Raw genomic sequence first — 21,387 nt, 5'->3', positions numbered from 1 at the left:
TGGGAAGGAAATGCAACCGGGCTTGTCAGCCTTTGATAAAATGCCCCAGCGAAACGTACATCAGGTGGGAGGCGGCTACAGAACTGACGTCATCACGCATTGACGTCTCCATGCCGAGCAGAGGGTGAGAGGCACTGTATTGTGCCGACACGCGTGCGAAGGGAGACTGGGTCTTTATACCATAGACACCAGGTATGTTATAAGGTATCTTCTGGCAGCAGGATTTTGAGCAGGTAAAACTGCATATGTCAGCGCTACTCCGCGGCATCAACCCTGACGAGGGCTTAATCAAACCAACAGAGATGCGGTACATATTTAATTACCTTACCTTACCCAGCACGTGTAATTGTAATTGCTGCTGACTACTTTTGCATTGCATGTATTCCCTCTCCCCTCGGCTCATTCATGTGTTTGCTCACTATGTTTTCACAGTCTGTTTACTTATTTGCTATAGTGGCACATTTAAATTAGGGGGCCATAACTGGATACGGACTAGATCCGTGCCCCAGAGCTGTAAAATACATTTTGTAAGCTCCTGTGCACCTAGTTACTGATAGTCACTGACTGACCAATGTATTTTGTGAGGTATTATTAAGCATGTTTAAGTGGCACATTTATACTAGGGGGCTATAACTGGATACGGACTAGATCCGTGCCCCAGAGCTAAGCACCACACTTTGTGAGCTTTTGTGCACACTATTATATAACACATTGCCTACCATAACTATCTTTCTATAGTTAGGCTTGCTTTAACCTTATATTGAGGGTACTCCTCACTATCAGAATCTTTATTTCATTGTGGACTATCAAACTACTATCAGTGAGCTTTCACTCTATTGTTACCCATTGTGCATAGCACATTGGTATATACCTTTGCATGGGTAGTTCTCCGTCACCTGTATCTACTTTACAGGCTTTTTAACCTTGTCATTGCTGAACTAGGGGGTCGACTATTCAGTCCTTGATTGTTGATCTCTGCTAATTAGCAGTTAGGTGGGTATTCCACCTCTCCCCCTAGATCTCAGTTATAGTATTTTATATATTTTTGTCTGTTTTTTGTATTTTGTCACCACAGTCAGTTGTCTATTCTTTCAACAATTTTGACATTTATTTTAAAGCATTTTAATTTTAAATCTATCACCAATTCATATTTGCTTACAACGAGTGCTGCCCACAGGGTGTCTTTTGTTTATTTGTTACAATTCTGCTCCTTCCCCTTATTGCACCGTTGTCAATTCTTTTTGATTAGAGGCTGATGCGAGGGTTTCTACCCCTTTCCCCCTTTCCCATTGTTGTATTACCTCCTGACAGGAAGTAAGCCTCTCTTTGACTTTCTCTCTGCTATTAGTCTTTTGCTGCCTGGACCTCCTTGGGACCTTTACTTATCTTCCAAGAAGCAATCCTTCTCTGGATGTTACCTTGTGCTCTGGACTCCATGCCCATGTTCCTGTTCCATGTTCGTGGTTTCCATTTCCAGACTCCTGTGCTGAAGCGTTGGCTTCACGCAACCAACGCGTTGGTGCCTGAGAGCGTGCGCACTCCCGCTCTGCTGTCAGAGCGTGCGCGCACATGTAGCTGAATCAGTCGTGTCTCTGAGCTTGGCTCCGCACCTCCGGACGCGTCGCACATTCTCATGCGTGCGGCGCGGTCACGTGACTATGTACGCCGATCCCCAGCTGCGCGGCAACTTACTCTATTCGTATCCCCTGCGGCCTCCCCACCTTGCTAACGGGTCCTTCCCTTTTTCCCTGCGCTTGTGAGGAGAGCACAAGCGTGACACCCTCTACCTGGATGTCTCATCTTAAAATGTACTTCTCCCACTCTTTCGATGACCTCATATGGCCCATGCCACTTAGTGAGGAATACTGTAGCTAAATGAAGAAAACAGTTGTAATGCAGAAAATACATTTAATAATAAAACAAACCAGAAATAAATCAAATGTGTTTGCACAAACCAGTGTCACAAATGGGCATGTCACAAAGTGAGGGGTGGAGGGGAGAAAGGAAAAGGGGAAAAAAACATGAAACACAAGGAATATACACAAAAAAACAGAGAACGGAAATTATGCTAGGGGTGCGACGTTTGGAGGGACTACCTCTTCATCTGGCCCATTCCCTCTGGTCCAAAAGGTCACAGAGGTACTTCCCTAAGCCTCCCTTCCCCTAAAACTGGTCAAATCAGACACCCCTGAAAATAGATAGCAATCATGCAGTGTAGGCTAAATACAGCTAATAGCAGGGCAGCAAGAATCCACTAAAGGCAATGCCAGTAGTTCAAGTACCACAAGACACTGTTGGCAATAGTACAGTAAAGGCTGAACACAGCTTGCAAAAAACGCGGGTTGGGTGTTTATGATGTAACACATGTGACATCATAGGTGCGACCGCAGCGCTAGGCTGCGGTTTTTGAGTTCCTGGTAACTTTGTTGCACACATTGCCATTAGTGCTGGAAGGCATTTAGGGTTAGATAAATGAAGTTGTGGGCCCCAGGATGCATCCACTAGCTAGGTTTTAGCTAGTGGGCTACTACTGCAGGCGCAGTCACCTCCATGGCATACAGCGTGAGGCAGTGCTAACCCACATCTGTGTGGCTCATTTACCACACTGCGGTTCATATTTATCTCGGAGCCAGCACCTCATGCTGTAAGGTAGTGGGGGGTTTATATTTCCACTTACCTTCATGCCTTTGTGCCCTCTCGCATTCCCCTCCTATTAGGCTTCTCTGCCTGTCCCCTGCCCTCAACCCTACACTCCCCCACTATACTCATCCATCTAGTGGAGGTTCTGCTCTAGGTGTTTGTGGGTGTTGTAAGTCTATGTAACCTAGTAGGTTCATACCCACACTATAGGGATATGTAAACCTGGGGATTAGTGCATGGTTTATTCCATCTAGCCTAACTCAGTGCACCCTCCCATTATATTGAGGGGGAGTGCGTTTTCTTGAGGGGTATGTGTGTTTACTCTCTGGGAGCTACCAGATATTCAGTATATTATTACTGGTACTCTGTTGTATACTATGACAGTAGGTACACCTGACACTGTATATATGAATCTAGATATAGTTTAATGGTAGCACTACTCAGCACCTATTAGGTTTTACATCTTTTTCCTCTCATTTATGAAATAAACTATTTATTATTTTTACATTTAGTGGCGGAAGAGTGCTTGTTAGAGGATTCTTTCTCTTTATGTGTTTCGTTTCTGACCCAGTCCTCAGCACCCCTCCCATCACATTTAGGGCCTCATGCATTAAGCGTCGATTAAGTGAAATCGGCAAGTTTACCGATTAGTCATGTTAATGGCGATTTTTCCTCTCCGTATGCAGTAAGTGCCGAATACATTCAAAATGAACCCGAAAACAAATCCGCCCACTCTCACGATGATTATCCGATCACACACAGGTGTATCGGCGTGCGTGGCGGGGTGCTGATAGGTTGCCCAATCACAAATCTTGCTGAATCAGGCAAAACAAGCATGTATTGGATTGCGCGCCATATTTAAAGGCAACGTGTACTGCTAATCATTCTCTGTGTTGTTGGGAGTGAGAGAGAGAGAGACGCACAGAGCTGGCTGATTGAACATTTGCATATTGACGGAGAGACTTGTTGTGTATTGGGTGAGCTTTGTCCATTGTTGTTTTGTTTACATCTTTGTCTTGTTTTATATGTGGAAGTGTTTCGTGTGATTGGCTGTACATTAGTTGTCTGTTTTTTGTGAGTGCTGGAAGTATGCCCGCAAAGCGTGGGAAGAGTGATGCTGGTGGGAGTGGGAGTGCTACTCGTGCGAGTATGCGTCGGAGTGAACGTACTGTTCAGGGGAGTGATGTTGCTGGTGCACCGAGTGGTGTTGCTGGGAGTGGGAGTGCTGGTGCTGGGAGTGGGAGTGCTGTTGCTGGGAGTGGGAGTGCTGTTGCTGGGAGTGCTGTTGCTGTGAGTGGGAGTGCTGTTGCTGGGAGTGGGAGTGTTGTTGCTGGGAGTGGGAGTGCTGTTGCTGGGAGTGGGAGTGTTGTTGCTAGGAGTGGGAGTGCTGGTGCTAGGAGTGGGAGTGCTGGTGCTAGGAGTGGGAGTGCTGGTGCTGTGAGTGCTGCTGGTGGCGCAGTTGCTGATGGGGTGGATGGTGGTGGCGTGCTTGCTGGTGGGCAGCTTTTGGAGGCTCTTCCATTGGAAGAAGGAGAGTCCAGTCAGCACCAGCCAAGCTCTGACCCTAAACCTGCTCGGAAGAAACGTGTGGAGAAGCCACGTAATCCTCGCTTCAATGACCAGGAAAATACAGCTCTTGTCACTGGCATTCTGGAGCACTATGACTGTATATATGGACATTTACTAGGTAAGTGTACCTTTACATTTATTATTCAAATACATGTGATCCTAGGTCATCTGAGTTTTGTTCATATGCAAATATGGGTTCACAATATCTTTCTATGTTAATTAGTCTGGAAACACAGCTTTTTATCATGCCTTACAAGGACAACTAAACACAGGCGGTCAATTTGCCATAACTGCATACAATATGAATGCAACCTTGCTTACATGTATAGGTTTAGTAGTGAATGCTCATGTGCTTCACATATTACACATAAAACAGCATGTTTGCTATCTCTTGGAACAGCTAGCAGTGTAGGTAACTGGTGCTTCTATTATTAATCATTTACCTCATATATTTTATATGTTTTTCAAGGGCGGACAAGTTCAGCAAGCAGAAAAGAAATGTGGGACACAATAGTCATTGGTGTCAATGCGTGTGGGAATCATGTGAGGGACAAGCGGAATTGTCACAAGAGATTTGATGATATTAGGTCCAAATTGAAAAAGAAAATACAACACCAACGCGTGCATGCTACTGGCACTGGAGGTGGGCCGACACCACAACGTCTCATATTAAGTCCATTGGAGGAGCTGCTTCGGGTAAAATTACTTCCCGTCGTCGTGGAAGGCTTACCTGGTGACCGTGATATAGGAATTTACCCCTCACAATTTCCACCAGGTGAGAAATATTACTGTACTAGGCGTGTCGTTGCTTACAGTTATTTTGCATAGTTACACTGCTTTTTATACTGTCTTCACAATATAAGCATACCTGCATCTATATACGTATATGTCTGATTCTGTATATATATATATCTCAAAATAGACATATATGTTGTAGTCCTACTAAAAGCAGTAACTAATATAGCACGTGCCATTGCGTGCTCATTTACATGTGAATTCCCAAAATGCATTGCTGCAGTGGAAGCAATTGATGGTGGGCGAAGATGGGGAACAACAGGGTAGTACACATGTGTAACACATGTTAATGAGAAATTATTACTAGCTACAGGTACAGAACAGAAATATGTATAATATTATTGTGTATTTTATTTATTTTACTCCGACAAACATGACATTACTGCCTATTTTAAGCATGCATCAAATATATTGCATGCAACGGCCTACAAACATCACTTGCACTAACACATCTATAGTTGTTTATGAAAAGGTCCATTTTTGCTTTAAGTCATATACAGACAGCATAATGAGGCACACGTATCATATTTTATGTCATTGTTTTCATAACTTAAAAACTGCACACGACTATTTAGCTCATCTACCATTGTGTTAAAGCAGCTGCAATTAATATCTCATCACAGCATACACTTCAACAGAGGGGGTGGGGTTCAGCACACACACTAATTACAGCCTCATTTTAGGGTCAACTTAGTTCACACCATTTTCACCTGTTTCAAGTAATTGAAAGGTGTGGCTGATTAGGCTTTTTGGGGAAGGGAATACCGTTCTTACAACCTGACTAGCACAACTGAAGTTAATCACACTCATTTGAAAGCTTCACTTTAGCTACTAAATGCCCCAACAACTCATTACTTATCAAAGCGTACCTCACACATTAGTTCACTCATATCTATAGTTGAACTACTACTATCAACGACACATTATCACACACTGCATGTGTTGTCTTGTTGAGTCACAGCCACATTCAGGTGTGCCACATCTTATATTAATGTACCACACATACAGTACCGACATATCTTATTGCAACAAATACCGGCGGCATGCCGGGATCTGCCCCAGCTGCCGCCAGTAATGCACGCGCGCCGCCGCGTTCCCCCACTCACCCCCCCTCCTCATCGCGCGCAATTTGCACACCCTTCCGGACTCCTGTACCCCTTCTGCTCTGCCCCTCTGCTTCCCCGAACCCCCGCTTACCTTAATTTGATGTCCAGGGGTGTCGGGGAAGCCTGGGGAAGCCGGGGAAGACGGGGAAGCCGGGCGCGCATGTGACTGTGACGTCACAGTGCGCCGCCACGCGCCGCGGCTACCCGCTTCCCAGCCTCATACAGCCAGCGGCATTTGCTCAAATAAGAGCTGCCGCTGCTGTATCCTCTACCAAAAACAACACTTTTTGCAATATGACCACCTTCATGATAACCATTGTGAATGGTCATCTCATGTTAGTTATGTACATTATGATACTGATATCACTACACAACATATGATTTTTATGTACAAATTTTATCTATTTATCCTCACGCATTACTGCAGGAACATAGTATGTTTTATGTTAGGGAACTCAAAAGTTCTAAGTACACAGGCATGTACATTGTTATTACAACTATTTATGTTCACTTTCACACACACATTTTGGGTTAAGGAAATGATGCTGTTAGGTACTCATAAATACAGAACATACAATAACTGTTTGTTCAATATTTACACATGTAAATGTAAAACTTATGTTATTGTTATATATAGTTGCCCCTGAAGGACATGTGTCACCTGAGACTGAACAAGTGTCTTCACCTGGGTCAGCCAGCTCAACACACCTAGAAGGTGAGTGTATCAGTTGGTGGCCATATAATATGTGCTCTTCTATATGTTATGTTGTCATGTTCATTATTTGTTTTGCACATCTTCTTTAAATAGGATTACTTAGTGTCAGTGAAAATGAAGTGTAAGGCAACTTGTATTGTGTTAGTGATGTTAACTATCATGTAGGAGTTGTGAGTTTACAGCAAGTTTTCATTCACTCATATTTCATACTGAGTCCAAACATTATTCTTAAGTCAAGGTAGTTTTTAATGTGAGGTTATAAAACGTATGGAAACATGTTAGTTGTTACTTATGACACAGTACAATTACATAGTAACACAGCAGAGATTAACATGCCATTTAATAATATGTACATTTATTTGTAGAACATGATGAAGAGGATTTTGATGATGATGATGATGATGATGATGATGATGATGCCGCCGCCGCCGCCATAGACACACAAATACAAGCAAGTGACCATGAAGAGGTTCCAATTGAAACTGTTTTACCGCCAAAACGTCCAGCAAATACCACATATGATGCAATTGTAGCTTCTGAGGGAAAAATTGTGGAAGCAGAAAATCGTCGCCATTCTGACCTGATGACAGTGCTGGAAAGGATGATTGCACTGCAGGAAGAAACAGTTTCACAATTGGCACATCTCCACAGAGTCTTCATTGAAGTGCCTAAACAGTTGCAAAAAATCAACACCTCATTCGAAGCATTAGTTGTTCAGCAAACACAAGCTAATTACTGGAGAATGACTAATGTACCACAATTCAACACCTCCCAGCCAGGATCTGTTCATGCAGGTCAGTTTTCACCACATTCATCTGATATTCATTCACCAGGCCCAAATGTTACCGGTCAAGTAGCAGACATTGCTGTGCAGGTTCCTGATGACATCCTACCGCTGCCATCTGTACAAATTCAGCAGCAGACACCTACAAAGGAGGCGACAAAAACAAAACAAGACACACATGAAACAGACCAACCATCACTTGTGCAGTGTCTACCAACTTGCTCACATGTGTCAGTGGGCACAAGCCCTGTCCGTGAACAGTCACTACCCAAAAGCCCTGTAGGTGAGTCACTGGCCAAAAGCCCTGTAGGTGAATCGCTGCCCAAAAGCCCTGTAGGTGAATCGCTGCCCAAAAGCCCTGTAGGTGAATCGCTGCCCAAAAGCCCTGTAGGTGAATCGCTGCCCAAAAGCCCTGTAGGTGAATCGCTGCCCAAAAGCCCTGTAGGTGAATCACTGCCCAAAAGCCCTGTAGGTGAGTCACTGGCCACAAGCCCTGTAGGTGAGTCACTGGCCACAAGCCCCGTAGGTGAACAGTCACTGGCCACAAGCCCTGCCCGTGAAGTGCCAGAGGCCACTCAAAGTGGCTCTGTTGTGCCTAAAGTTGGTGGCAAAAGAAAAAGGAAAATTCAAGAGACAACAAGCAGGCCTGTTACTCGCTCGCAAAAGGAACAAAAAAAATAAATGTTATAATTCAGAAAATATGTCTTTGGCCTTGTTTTGTTGACTTCAGATTATCTAATTACTATTGTATGTATGCTGAAGACTGTGTTGTTTCCAAACTTTCAAGTATGTTCTTGTACACGTGAAGTTTTGGAAATGTTAACACTCCTAATTAATGAATAGTGTTATAAATATTTATATAAACACAAAAATAGATGACATAACCCGGCGCTAATATATGTGAAAAAAACAAAAATGAAAAAATATTGTGCATATTGTCCCAAATGGTGCCAAGTGATGAAATGATAGTTCAATGGTTACAACCTTAAAAGTCCGGTTGGGCACAGACTCAGTTCACAGTTCATCAAAACAGATGGTTCTTCTCATATGTTGTACTTGATCCTGCATATTAAAGATATCAAGCAGAGAACAAACATTGCGCAATATATTGAGACAAACAATATTATTTCTAAATAGTGATGTGTATCTGAATTGCCTACTTACTAGAAGTGACTAGAACACGTGCAGGGGAGAGAATCTGTTCTTTAAACCTTCTTTCCCTGGAAGCCTCTTGATGTCGCACGAACCCCTCGTGGTGTTCCTGGCCTCCGTGGGTATAGAAGGGATCTTTCTGCAGCCCCTGTCTTTAGGAATCCTGTACCTCTTACTCCGTTTAGGGAACAAAAAGAAGAAGGACAGAGGATTGCGCAGCACAATTAATCTTTAATTGCACTTGCCCAAAACCACAATGAAATACTCACAAAAGAAGGTGAGTTAAAATACAATAAAAAGTAGGAGATAGTGACGTCACACTAGAGCGCCGGATACAGGCGGCTGTGTGTGTGTGCTGGGCCGAGCACCTTTTTATTGTATTTTAACTGCTTAGTTTAGTTAGTGCACAGCACTGTAGTAATAGCATTAGGTTTAGCGCTTTAAACAGTATATTTGTATTTTAAATTTATAAATATTTATGTTTTAATCGTCTGTTCAGTAATGGTCCACCAGGAGCCAGTTGCTAAGTTTAGAGAAGCTGCCATTGACTTTGCAGCAAAACATTGCATTTGGGTGTGTTAATTGATGTAATCATTGCATGTGCATATTATTTTCATGCAATTATAAAAGCACCTATTTAACTGCAAACATCTTTCTTGTACGTGTACAGCAGGATTTTGTGTTAAATATTACTTACCTTTGGTGGCCATTGTAATGTTGTCCTTTAATCATTTATGTGTTCTTGTTTCAAGAACATCTCTGAATTGATACTAATATATATGTAGTATGTATTGATATATGCACACACACACACACTCAGACACACACTGTGTGTGTGTGTGTGTGTATATATAGTACTATCTAAACTGGTATAGATGTATTTACAAAAAACATACACTTCATGCTTCCTTGTGAAAACACACTATTTTAATAATACAGGCCTAATGTTTCAACTATACTAAGTGTGAGCCTCTAACATTATTGGGTGAAAACAAATGTTTATTACTTAATTCACTCATGTTTATCACCATTTAAATAGGTTTCATACAAGGCCTACTTACTGCCATCAATATGTTGTGTGTACTCCTGCAATATAAAAAAAAAAAAAAAGATACATTATATATATATATATATATATATATATATATATATATATATACATATACATATATACACACACACACACACACACACACACTATACATATAGTACAATATACACTTTATATATATATATATATTTTTATGAGAGAGATATATTTATATATATATATAGATACACACGTATTTAAACTCATGCAGACAGGTAGTTAACCAGAATTTCAAATACACACAGAAATGTATGTGGGAAAAAAACATTTCATTTTGCAGGTGTGTGTATTTACTGATATGGCTGTCTAAGCACTATTTTCACACAGTGCTCTTTGTTATTTTTCTAGAAAACTCAATGTTACTGAAATAAGTGTAGGAATGTTTTCACAAACGAGATAAAAAAATGATACATGTTTTTCCCACATTCGCCTATCACTAACCACAAAACTTAAACCAATTAAAAGGACACATCCAATTGGCGTTTGAAATAAGGAGTTAAAGTAGTTACTTTTGTTGACCTTGAAAACGAAACACAGGAATTTGTTAGCCATTGAGCAGAATCATTTTGATGAGCAAAGAAGACAGAACTGCACACATCTTTTGTGCTACTCTGACATGGCTGATGAATTCGTTAACAATATGAATCCCCTCTTAGGTTATAAGTACATGGTTTCAGAAGCAATTTTAAACAGTCGCGGACACAAAGCAAGCACACGCCAAATCTATGATTTGATTCGAGCTAAATATCCTTATTACCAAGACAGTAGGCATGCGCGGAATTTTAATTCCTCAATAAGATTCACTTTATCAACTAATGACTTTTTTGAACGTGTGCAGGATAAGCTAGAACACACCTATGGTTTCTGGAAGATTGCAAAGGAAAAGCATTTTACCCTGAAAGAGGGCACATATATTGTTGTGAAAGGCATATTTATTCCTAATGCCAATAGCAATGGATCCGCTACTACTGTTCCGTGTGAATCGATACCTGCTGCAATATCTGCACCCTCCATTCCTGAAACCCACATTGTACAACAACAAAACTACTATGATTATGTACCAAGCCTTTCAGCTGAAAATGCATTGGAATGGGAACCAGAAGAAATGAACCTACCTCCCGACCAATTGTTTGAAGAAAGCAGTGGCGATTCCTATGAGCGCTTCATGGAGGAGATGTGTGTCATACTGGATTCAGCGGGTGGGTCAAGCGTGGATGAAAATGCCTTGCATTTCTGGAGCGACCAGTTGCAGCCAGACGAACAGTTAATTCTAGAAGAATGGTAAATATAACAACCGTTATGCGTTGACTGTGCGTTTAAATGTTTTTTTTTTTTTTTTTTTTTTTAACCACCATTTTCCCTTTCAATGCGTGGATACAGCGTAACATTGCAGACTGCATAACATGTAGCGATCACAAAGAAATTGTTGCCGAATACAATATAGTATAACCTGAAAAAGTAGTACACATTGCTGACGGAATAAATATACGTACTTTCCTATCCCTTTAACCATATTAGCAACATTTTAACATAACTCTAACACATACCTGTTTTGTTATCATGCAACATTTAAAAGCGGGTCCACCACGTATGACGTGGGACCCTTGTCATGGGCCAAGGCGTCCTTAAAAAGGATTACGGATGTAAGTCCCGCCCCCAAGCGACGTGCGCGCCTCAAAGCCTATTGGCTGTCATGTTTTGTTATAGTAACGGTAACTGCAGTGTGTCATGTGTGCGGCTCAGTGTTTGTAGGCGCCAACTGGGCGTTAGCTGAATGTTAATTGAGTGGGAGGAGTGTTAGCGTGCGTTTCACGCTGGTTTAACATGACGTCACACGTATTGCATTTGCGCATTGTGTTATCGGCCGTCCTTTCTGTCCAAACACGTCTGTTTAAAAAGAATACAGATGTACTCGTTTAGAACGAATGTAGTTTCGTATTCATTGTATTTGAAATAAAGATTTTATGTTTAATGGTATTTTCAAGATGTATTGAACGCACAACGTACGCTTTGTTTTGCGCATGCGCTAACAGTTAGTGCAGCCAAGCGTGAAGTGCGTGCGCACACTAAGATGTGCGCGCACATTTTTCAGTATACAGGCAACGTTCACATCATATACATAGTTATGCCTGCTACAAATTTAAAGAAACATTACATACTGATGTACACTTGTACTTCTAACATATAAGTGAGTGACGTGTGTATGTACACAATCATATAGAGCTGTGTAATGCGTTGTCACGGATACATATATAGTAAGGTGCCATATTTGACCATCATGTGTTTGCTGTATTTCAGAGATGTCGGGGAAGATACAATCGGATCAATGTATGATTTCAGAAGAGTCTACCTTTATATGAGATGATTGTGAGGAGGAGTCACCGACTACTATACTACATATGGAACTAATTTTATATTGCTTGCAGCGCTTATTAACAAACAATTAAAAATGTGATACCCTTATGCCTATATTGCATAAGCACTTAATTAACATAATGATGTTGCAAAATAGTGCCTCATGAATTTTTATTGAGTGTTCTTTAATGACTACTATCATTTTATGGCATGGTGTGTTTTATATATAACAACCATTCCCACTCTGCTAACACATTTGTGTATTCTATTGTGTAATGGAACGTATGACTGTCGAAACTATGTAACAATAATAATAAGAATAATAATAATTATAATATGAGCATGTTCATGTATAGCGCTGCTAGTTGTACACAGCGCTTTACAGACACATTTTTCAGGCTGAGGTCCCTGGCCCGTGGAACTTACAATTTATTTTTTGCCGCCTGAGGCACAGGGAGATAAAGTGACTTGCCCAAGGTCACAAGGAGCCGACACCGGGAATTGAACCAGACTCCCCTGCTTCAAACTCTCAGTGCCAGTGTGTGTCTTTACTCACTGAGCCACTCCTTCTCCCAATGTAAAGGACACTTACAACCAACTAGCCATTTATTGTTAAAAATCTCTTGTTACATGGGTATGTTGATAAAATGGTTTGGGACTGTAGCAAATAATGTTATTGGCCAGATGTTGTGGTCCCCTACAATGCATGAAGTTCTGAATATGACATCAACATCATGTAATGAAGTACGTTTCTGTGTATATTTCATTAACCTAACTAACTATAGTTTACTGTGTTTATTAAACTTTATAAAAATACATAGTATAGTCAATATGATGATATAAGCTACCATAATAAAGCTGGTGTTATCATTTGTCGGTGTTATACATGGATCCTACACAAATTGATACAGACACAAACAGTTGTCTTAAAAAGTGTGTCTATGCTAATGTGCACGTGATTGACGTTACAATTGTGAAAATACTTGATAATTATCATCATGATAATGATGAAGTGACGTGATTTATATTCCAAAAATATTACCAACATTGTCATATTGGTAAATTATAAATGCTAAATGACAGTAACATTAGCGACAAATTTGTCTTCTCTGTTAACAGTTTAACACTTGGTACATGTAGGACACATCCACACACGTGTGACTTATACATACACATGTCACAAATTTAAATTAATGTTGACTATTAATTCCTAGCATTACAAAACACCAACATTGCTAAATATAAGATGTAGTACGCATTGTTGTGATTGCAGGCATTCATGCATGGAGTTTTATGATCAGTCAATTTCATCCGTGATGAATGATCTCCCGTAAGTAAAGAAATAACTACAGTTATCCCCTTGTCTCCAAACACCTCTATATTACATTAATGGAATTTATAAGGAAACATACATAAAATGTGATGAAATGGGAGTAATCATTTTCTAATACAATGCACATGAAAGCTCAAGAGTAGCTAAATGCATATACATGATACAGAAAGTACATATATGTAACATTTGTGTTTAAACCAATATGTTGGGTTTTTACTACAAATAATTATAGGAAGATTGATGTAGGCACATCTTATGAGAGATGTCAGCAAATATACATACCATGATCAGTCATACTGGAGATATACCTATAATGCAAAGGAACAATATATAAATTGCAAACATTGACATGCCATCTTCAGTACCGTAAACAACACAGCAAAGTGTGTATTTGGTGTTAAATGTGCAACACCATGTATATTTCATGACATTCAAAATGTAAATCAGGCTGGTGTACACATCATATGGATGTACATGTTACACTGCACCAATAACATTGTATGTAAGCATACTAGAAGCATGAATGAGTATGGGCATAATATGTGTATTGTGTTAGCATAAGGAACAACACAATGCTAAAATATTAGTGCTTTGTTACCCCAGTTGTATTCACATACACACAACTAAAGTAAAATTGAAGAGGGATTATATAACCTGTGCAACAATAACATACCGGTGCCACATCCCTTTGTGCACACAGCAGAGAGAAGAAATGTGTGCAACCCATATTCATCTGTGTCCTACCAGAAGGGTATAAAAAAAACATTATTGTTAAGATAACATAATGTAAGTATAAAAGTATAACTTGGAACATATATGTTTTTACTTACAAGAAAAAAATGAATTGATGAGATTCTGGCGTGTCTGGCCACCACTGGCTGTTTGTTCATTTTCAGCAGCTACATGGGTGGGATGCTCGTCTACCACAGGCTCAGCTAGGTCTGACTGTACATTGTGCCTGAGTGCAACATTGTGCAAAATGCAACAGGCAAGGATAATATCAGACACTTTTTGAGGCTTGTATAGAAGAGCCCCACCAGTTCTGTCCAGACACCTAAATCTGGTCTTGAGTAGGCCAAATGTCCTCTCTATAACAGATCTTGTAGATATATGGGCTGCATTGTACCTCTCCTCTGCTTCAGTTTGAGGGTTTAGCACCGGAGTCAAGAGCCACGGCCTAATTCCGTATCCTGAGTCACCTATAATGAATGTAGCACACATAAGCTGACATTAGTGATCAAATTGTACAATGCCAACATTCCTAAATAAAAATGTGTTTTGTGTTATAACATGTAAATGTGTACTCACCCAGCAGCCAACCATGTTCAAAATGTCCCTCTTCGAACGCATGGAAGACTGAAGAGTTCCTCAGGATGGAGGAATCGTGACTGGAACCAGGGAATTTTGGTACCACATGCATTATCCTCATCGTGGCATCACATACCACCTGTACATTGAGTGAATGGTAGTGCTTACGATTGCGGTACACATGCTCACTCTGACTAGGTGCAATCAAAGCAACATGTGTGCAATCGATTGCACCCAGCACACATGGTATCCCTGCTATATTATAAAAGCCAGTCCTGACTTCCAGCCACTCTGTCGCCTCTGTAGGAAAATGAATATAATTCCTAGCGCGTCTATTGAGTGCATAGAGAAACTGGGTCAAGGCCCGCGAGAATGTAGATTGCGAGACCCCGCCCACTATGCCCACAGTTGTCTGGTATGACGCGGAAGCAAGATAATGTAATGAGCACAGCATTTTAACAAGCCCAGGGACTGCACGACCTCTGGCTGTGAAAAAATCTAAATCTCCCCTTATCTCCTGATAAAGAGCTAAGATTGCTGCTGAACTCAAACGATAGCGACTTACAATCTCCTCCTCACTCATCCCATCTAACAGGGTTCTCTCCCTGTACAGACGCGGACGAGGCACAACTTGTCTCCTCTGTCTTCTCCTCTGATCTCCTGTCCCTCTCCCTGTCTCTGTCGTATCCGCGTGACTGTCCCTGTCACTGTCACTGTCCCTCGGTGTGTCCCTCCCTTGCCCTATATGATTGTCTTCATCATCAAGCATGTCATAGAAAAGAATGTTCCTCCGTCTCCTAAACAATCTCAACATTTTGAAATGAGTAGCTGTGAATGATCAGGTAATGGGCGTCCTTTAAATAGGTATGTGATGATGTCAGGTGACATAGTAAAATGCAAGGTGTTACATTAACATAATAAAGTACTTCTGTGGCAAGCTGTGTGCAGTTCTTGTTATAAGTATTTGTTGTGTGTATTCTGCAGGGAATGATGATATTTGGCAATGATGTGACGTGAACCTTTGTAGAAACATTGCTTGCAAATAAATAGTTGCATGTGCAATGCATGTAACACTTGTGAACGCAACAGTCAGTCATGTAATTAGGCAAAAAGGCTGAGATTGACGTGGGAAAAGTTTTGTGTAACATGTGTAATTAGGCATGTTATTGTGACATGTTGACAACAATGAATAGTCGTGTGCATATGCATGCATTTCTGTAAGGAGGATAGTTGGTATAGAATGAGTTAACAAGGTGTCCCAATGATGAATTACTGTACATGTGTGTATAAGTTAGGTTGAAGTGCTTGTAATGCTATGGTTACAATGTAAACATGCAATGTGATTGAGCGTCCAATAAGTGACGTCATGAAAATAGGGAGGACCCAAAAGTATATGTAAACATGAGAAGACAGATGTACATGAACGTTTAAAGATGCGTGACACATTACAAGCATTGTGTAATGTAAAGGAACATGAATATACGGTGTATGTGTGACATGTGTGACATGTGTAACATCATGTAAATAATTGTCGCTCAGTTCAGTAAAATGTGTGATATGATGTGAGGTTCTCCTTTAAGAGTTGAGTATAGTATTTTCCCTTGGCACATCATCACATGATGAGTAATGTGACCCGCAAATGCTGAAAACATGTAAAAGTATAATGTTATGCAAATAATACACGTCAGCTGTGACACAATGCAGGGAATGCCCCCACACTGTAATGCAAATGACGTTTGTATTGTGAGCAATGAAACGTAAACAGTACTATACTGTTATACGTCCCCACTCCATTGACTCCATTGATGTACAGAAGTTTTTTTTTTCTAAGTGCCGTTGCGGCAGCCTTAGCGATCGTTCTCCCCTCCAAACTGCCAACTTTAGTTGGCGGGAGAAATTGGCCATAACATCTCAATTTCGTAGTGCCGATCAGGCCCGATAAGCTGTTTTTTTTTGTTGAATCCAGCCGATTTAAAAAAGTGGCGATAAGTGGCGAAAACAGGCTTATCGGCAGCCGACTGGCCATAACAAAATAATCGGCTCCGAAACCTGGCGAAATCAAGCACTTATCGGCGCTTACTGAATCTCAAACCCAATTTTGCCTATAAAATGGCGATAATTCCCTTATCAACGCTTACTGCATGAGGCCCTTAGTGTGGTTTAGTATTATTTTGGTAGTGCGGTCTCCAACCCCTCCTTGTGTTACAAGTAGTTATGCTCAGCAAAGCAGGAAGGGAACTGCAGGATCTTTATAGCACACAGGAACCAGTAATAAGGTAGCCAGGGCGGAGGCACGGCCTCCGCGGAGGATAGGATTGGCTGCAGGAGACAAGTGGGCTGGAAGTACTTCAAGTGTGCACGTCACGTGTGAGAGATGCGTGGCACATCTGTGGGGGTGGAATTAAGGTCTGTGGCACTCTATAAGAGGTGCGCGCACGCTCTGTAAGCAGAGCAGGGGTGCACGCATTTGCTGGTGCCAGAGTTGAGGTCTGCGCGGTGACAGGTAAGGAGGGAACACGTCGCAAAGGACATGTTCCCCGATTCCTGACATTCCCATACTTATCAACCAACTGGTGTAACATGCTTTTTAGGGTATTGGTGAATTGTTCCACTAGACCATCTGTTCGTGGATGATAGACTGAGGTTCTGAGATGTTTGATTTTTAGGAGCTTACATAATTCTTTTGTTACTTGGAACATAAATGGGGTTCCCTGGTCGGTGAAGATCTCTTTAGGAATTTCGACCCGGGTAAACAGGAGCATTAAGTCTTTTGCTATGTTTTTGGCAGAGGTGCTACAAAGGGGGATTGCATAATGGCATAATCTAATATTATGAAAACTAAGAGAAAACAGAACCCCAATGGAGAGCACTCAATCACTCTATGATCACAGGTACAGCAGTGGAGACATATATGTAAATGTATATAGGGTGAGGAGTGAAAATATAATAAAACACTTAATTGGGAGTGTGACGGAGCGGCCTGTAGGCGAAGGCAGATTGATGCACAGACAGAGGGTTCTGCTTAACTATAGTGATTTATTGGCCACCAAACAGCAACCAAAACATTGGGGTTAATACCCCTTTAAGGCAAAACACAAAAATAATGAAATAAAATCCTATTCCCATTAGGGAAACTGACTACACCACCATGTCCCTAGCTAACGGCGCTGGCTAACTAATCTGGTTCCCAGCCCACAACATGCCCTGGTATATGAAACAAATTAACAATCTCTGCACTAAACAAATAAAGAGTTTTTGCTTATCTGTCAGTCCTTGTGTTTATCCTGGGTGTGATTCCCAGCTGGACCCCGCAGGCCTGCTTCTGTCAGTCCTAGGGTCCAATACAGCCAGACTCTCCTGGCTGGGAGACCTCTCACTCTCTCTGTGGAGGGAAGCAGTCTCAATGTCTCTGACAGCTTCCTGTCTTTATCCCTGTTACATCAGGAGTTGATTGTCCACACTTCACTGTTCAGGTGTGAAATCCGACACCCGTGCAGTCTAGGAAGGGAGTTTACCTCTTCACTCCCTTACAGGGAGTAATACTCAAATAAAATAGAACGCTAAAAGGTCCAAGTATATGAGACTCAATGATGAGCCAAAAAGAAAGTGAATGTCCTCCCCCAGTCCCTTTTCCCCCTCCCTCTAGTTCATAATCTAATATTAGCAATATATGCTGGTGTCCCCTAGCAGACTTTATTAGAGGTCCTACTAGATTCATAGCAATCCGATCAAACGGTACATCTATTATTGGAAAGGGTACAAAAGGGCTACAATACGTTTTGAAAGGAGCAGTGATCTGACATTCTGGGCATGAGGAACAATAATTTGTAAGTTCCGCCAGAACCCCAGGACAATAGAAGCTTCAGAGAATCCACCCCTAGGTTTCCTCCCAGTAGGTGACTATGTGCAAGGTGTAATATCATATTTCGAAATGTCAGTGGGACTAACAAATGTTTAGTTATAATGGATTTCCTCCTATCGACCCAATATACTAGGTCATTTTCTACCTCGAAGTATGGGTAGGAAAGTGACCTATCTGGTTGGCCGAGAGTACTATTCTCATCCCGTATATTCCCCCTTGCTTCCACTAAGGTGGGGTCTTCCCACTGGGCCTTCTTTAAACTCCTGGGGTTGAGCTCTAGGTCAGCGAAGGTCTTATCCTGTTCTGGGGTGGTAGACTGTTCAAAGTCTTAACTTGGGGTATTCCCTACCAAGGTGGTCATGGGAAAGAGAATTTTACAGCACTCTTTCATTTTCCCCTTTTTATTTGGGCCCTCTTCGACCTCCATGTGTGAAAAAGCGACAGGATTTGTTTCTTCTGTACCCTCTTTATGGTTCGCTGTTGAACTCTGGGCATTATTCTTACAGGAGTACCATTCCATTAGAAAATAGGGAAAGCCGGTTCCTATTATTACATCATGTGCCAGTTTGGGTACTATGCCAACTCTGAAATTTAGGGAACCAAACTCGGTTTCAATAAGAACCTCAACAGTGGAATATTCACTATTATCCCCATGTATATAACAAATTGACACTCTTTGTTTACTGTTTACCTTTTTTTTCCCAGTGGGCAACAGGTATTCGGACACTAGGGTAACCAAACTCCCGAGTCAAGTAGTGTCTGAATCCTCTTACCATTTACCTTTAAAAATTCCCAGAGATGGTTATTCAAGGGGTCCTCTGGGCTAGGGCCTATGCATTGAGACCACAAAGAATATGGTTTGATGCTATTGCATTGCCTTAGTTCAGTATTGAGTGGGCAGGATTTCGCCATGTGCCCCCTCTCATAACAATTTACACATTTGGGTATATATTCTGTGTCCCACTTAGAGCCCTTTCGTGGCTCTCCAGTCGGTTGTTGCACTTAGTATGCGAGCCAGTGTCGCTGGTGCTGTGTGAAGGCGGTCGCCGCTCTTCAGCCCCCTTAACCATGGTACCCTTTTACAGTCTCTGGTAGAAACTTGGGTCCTTGGGTTGTGAGGATGCTCAAGGACTATGTGTTGCAGGTGCTCATCTGTGGCAGTGTACCTTTCCACGAGGGCTGCCAGCTCATCTGCATTGTGGGGTTCACTCTGGCTGACCCAACAGAGTAGGGCTGAGGGGAGTTTCCTCAAGAACTGGTCCATGACCAACCATTCCACGATGTGGCTTGATGAGTTGATCTCGCATTGCAGCCACTTCCTGGTGAGGTGGATGAGGTCATACATCTTGGGTGGCTTTATCCGACGTGAAGGACCATGTGTGGAACCTGTGGGCTCGAACAGTCATGGTTACTCCAAGGCGATCGAAGGTCTCCAACTTTAACTTTGCATAGACGTTAGCTTCGGCTGACTCTAGATCAAAGTAAAACAGATGAAAAAAGGCAGTGCACTGCCTGTAATAAATGGAGTAGGCTAATGGCAGCAAAAATAACCTTTTAATAAATAAAAGGATCAAACATCACCCCTGGGTCATCCAGAAAACGCTCACCTACACGTTTGGGGCCGTGCGCCCTTTATCAAGGTGTAGATCAAAGTAAGCCTTTTGGGGTTCGCCGCTTAAGAAGAGTGTGATTAGACTGGCCACTCGACTTCTTGTCAACCCTCTCTCTGTGCCATGCGTTCAAAAGTGAGAAGATAGGTTTCAACATTATCCGAGGGCCTCATCTTCTAAAGGAAGTGGCTTGCTCTGGTCATTTTCAGTCCTGGGGCCACCACTGCTGTGGACTTAGTGAACCTCTCTCAGGACCCTGAGTTCCTGCTGTATGACCTGGATGAAACATTGTTGCTCCTCTCTCAGCAAGTAATTTTTCTCTTGCTGGTTTTCATTAGTATCCTGCTGAGCCACTATCAGCTGTCGCTGAGTTGCATTCATCTCTTGCTGGCAGCAACATTACATACCAAGGCATTCACCACATTGTCCATCTTGTTCTATCAACAACAAAAAACACCTTTGTTTTTTTTTTTTCCAACTTAAATTTTTTTATTGAACTCATACATGGCTTACAATCATAGTAAACATTGGAGGAAAAAACTCCTCCTCCAAGTAAAAAACATTCGGCATGTGTGAATACTGTGACAGACAGGGAAGACAAACAGACGAACCGACAGACTACATCTAGCTCCCAGCCGGGAGGGTGAGGGGGGTAAGGGGGATGGGGGGGGGTCCTCCTACCGTGGTTCCGCTTCTAAACGTGCGTCCGCTGGCTCTCTGCAACTGAGAAAACCGAATGCCCGGCTTGCGTCCTCTGGGCCTCACCAATTCTGTCTGCGTGTGACCTGCGTGGTCCCGTAAACTGTCATGATCTCCCGGAGCGTCTTCATGGGAGAATGCATTTACTTCTATCAGTGCCAAATCGTGGCCCTATCTACCACCGGTATGTCTGTCTGGGCCAGCCATGGTGACCAGACTTTTAGAAAATTTGTGCCAGTGTTATTGACCAAGCTCGTCAATTTCTCCATCTGGCAAACTGACCAAATTCGGTTCCTGATTTTAGCAATTATTGGGATTTCGTTCTGTTTCCAGATTGCTGCGATCTCCCACCTTACTGCCATTGCGATG

At 42.0% G+C, this 21,387-nt stretch overlaps 1 protein-coding gene across 1 annotated transcript; it reads left to right on the top strand.

The window, feature by feature from the left end:
* The first annotated feature begins 245 nt into the window (after positions 1–245).
* On the top strand, positions 246–19,746 carry LOC142483969 (uncharacterized). Its single transcript, XM_075583890.1, has 5 exons — positions 246–307; positions 4,884–4,984; positions 6,748–6,825; positions 7,191–7,489; positions 19,678–19,746. The coding sequence occupies exons 1-5, from the start codon at positions 246–248 to the stop codon at positions 19,744–19,746; spliced, it is 609 nt and encodes a 202-aa protein (XP_075440005.1).
* Positions 19,747–21,387: the final 1,641 nt, after the last annotated feature.

Source organism: Ascaphus truei, unplaced genomic scaffold (assembly GCF_040206685.1).
Source record: "Ascaphus truei isolate aAscTru1 unplaced genomic scaffold, aAscTru1.hap1 HAP1_SCAFFOLD_406, whole genome shotgun sequence".
Lineage (NCBI taxonomy): Eukaryota > Metazoa > Chordata > Amphibia > Anura > Ascaphidae > Ascaphus > Ascaphus truei.
Note: the sequence above shows the minus strand (reverse complement) of the source record. Positions and strands in the feature narration are given on the sequence as shown.

Bases quoted from the DNA above. Each gene is read 5' to 3' on its own strand.
- LOC142483969 (XM_075583890.1), top strand. From the start codon at position 246: ATGTCAGCGCTACTCCGCGGCATCAACCCTGACGAGGGCTTAATCAAA. The intron at 4,985-6,747 runs GTGAGAAATATT...TGTTATATATAG, and splicing joins CCCCTCACAATTTCCACCAG to TTGCCCCTGAAGGACATGTG. The intron at 6,826-7,190 runs GTGAGTGTATCA...ATTTATTTGTAG, and splicing joins CAGCTCAACACACCTAGAAG to AACATGATGAAGAGGATTTT.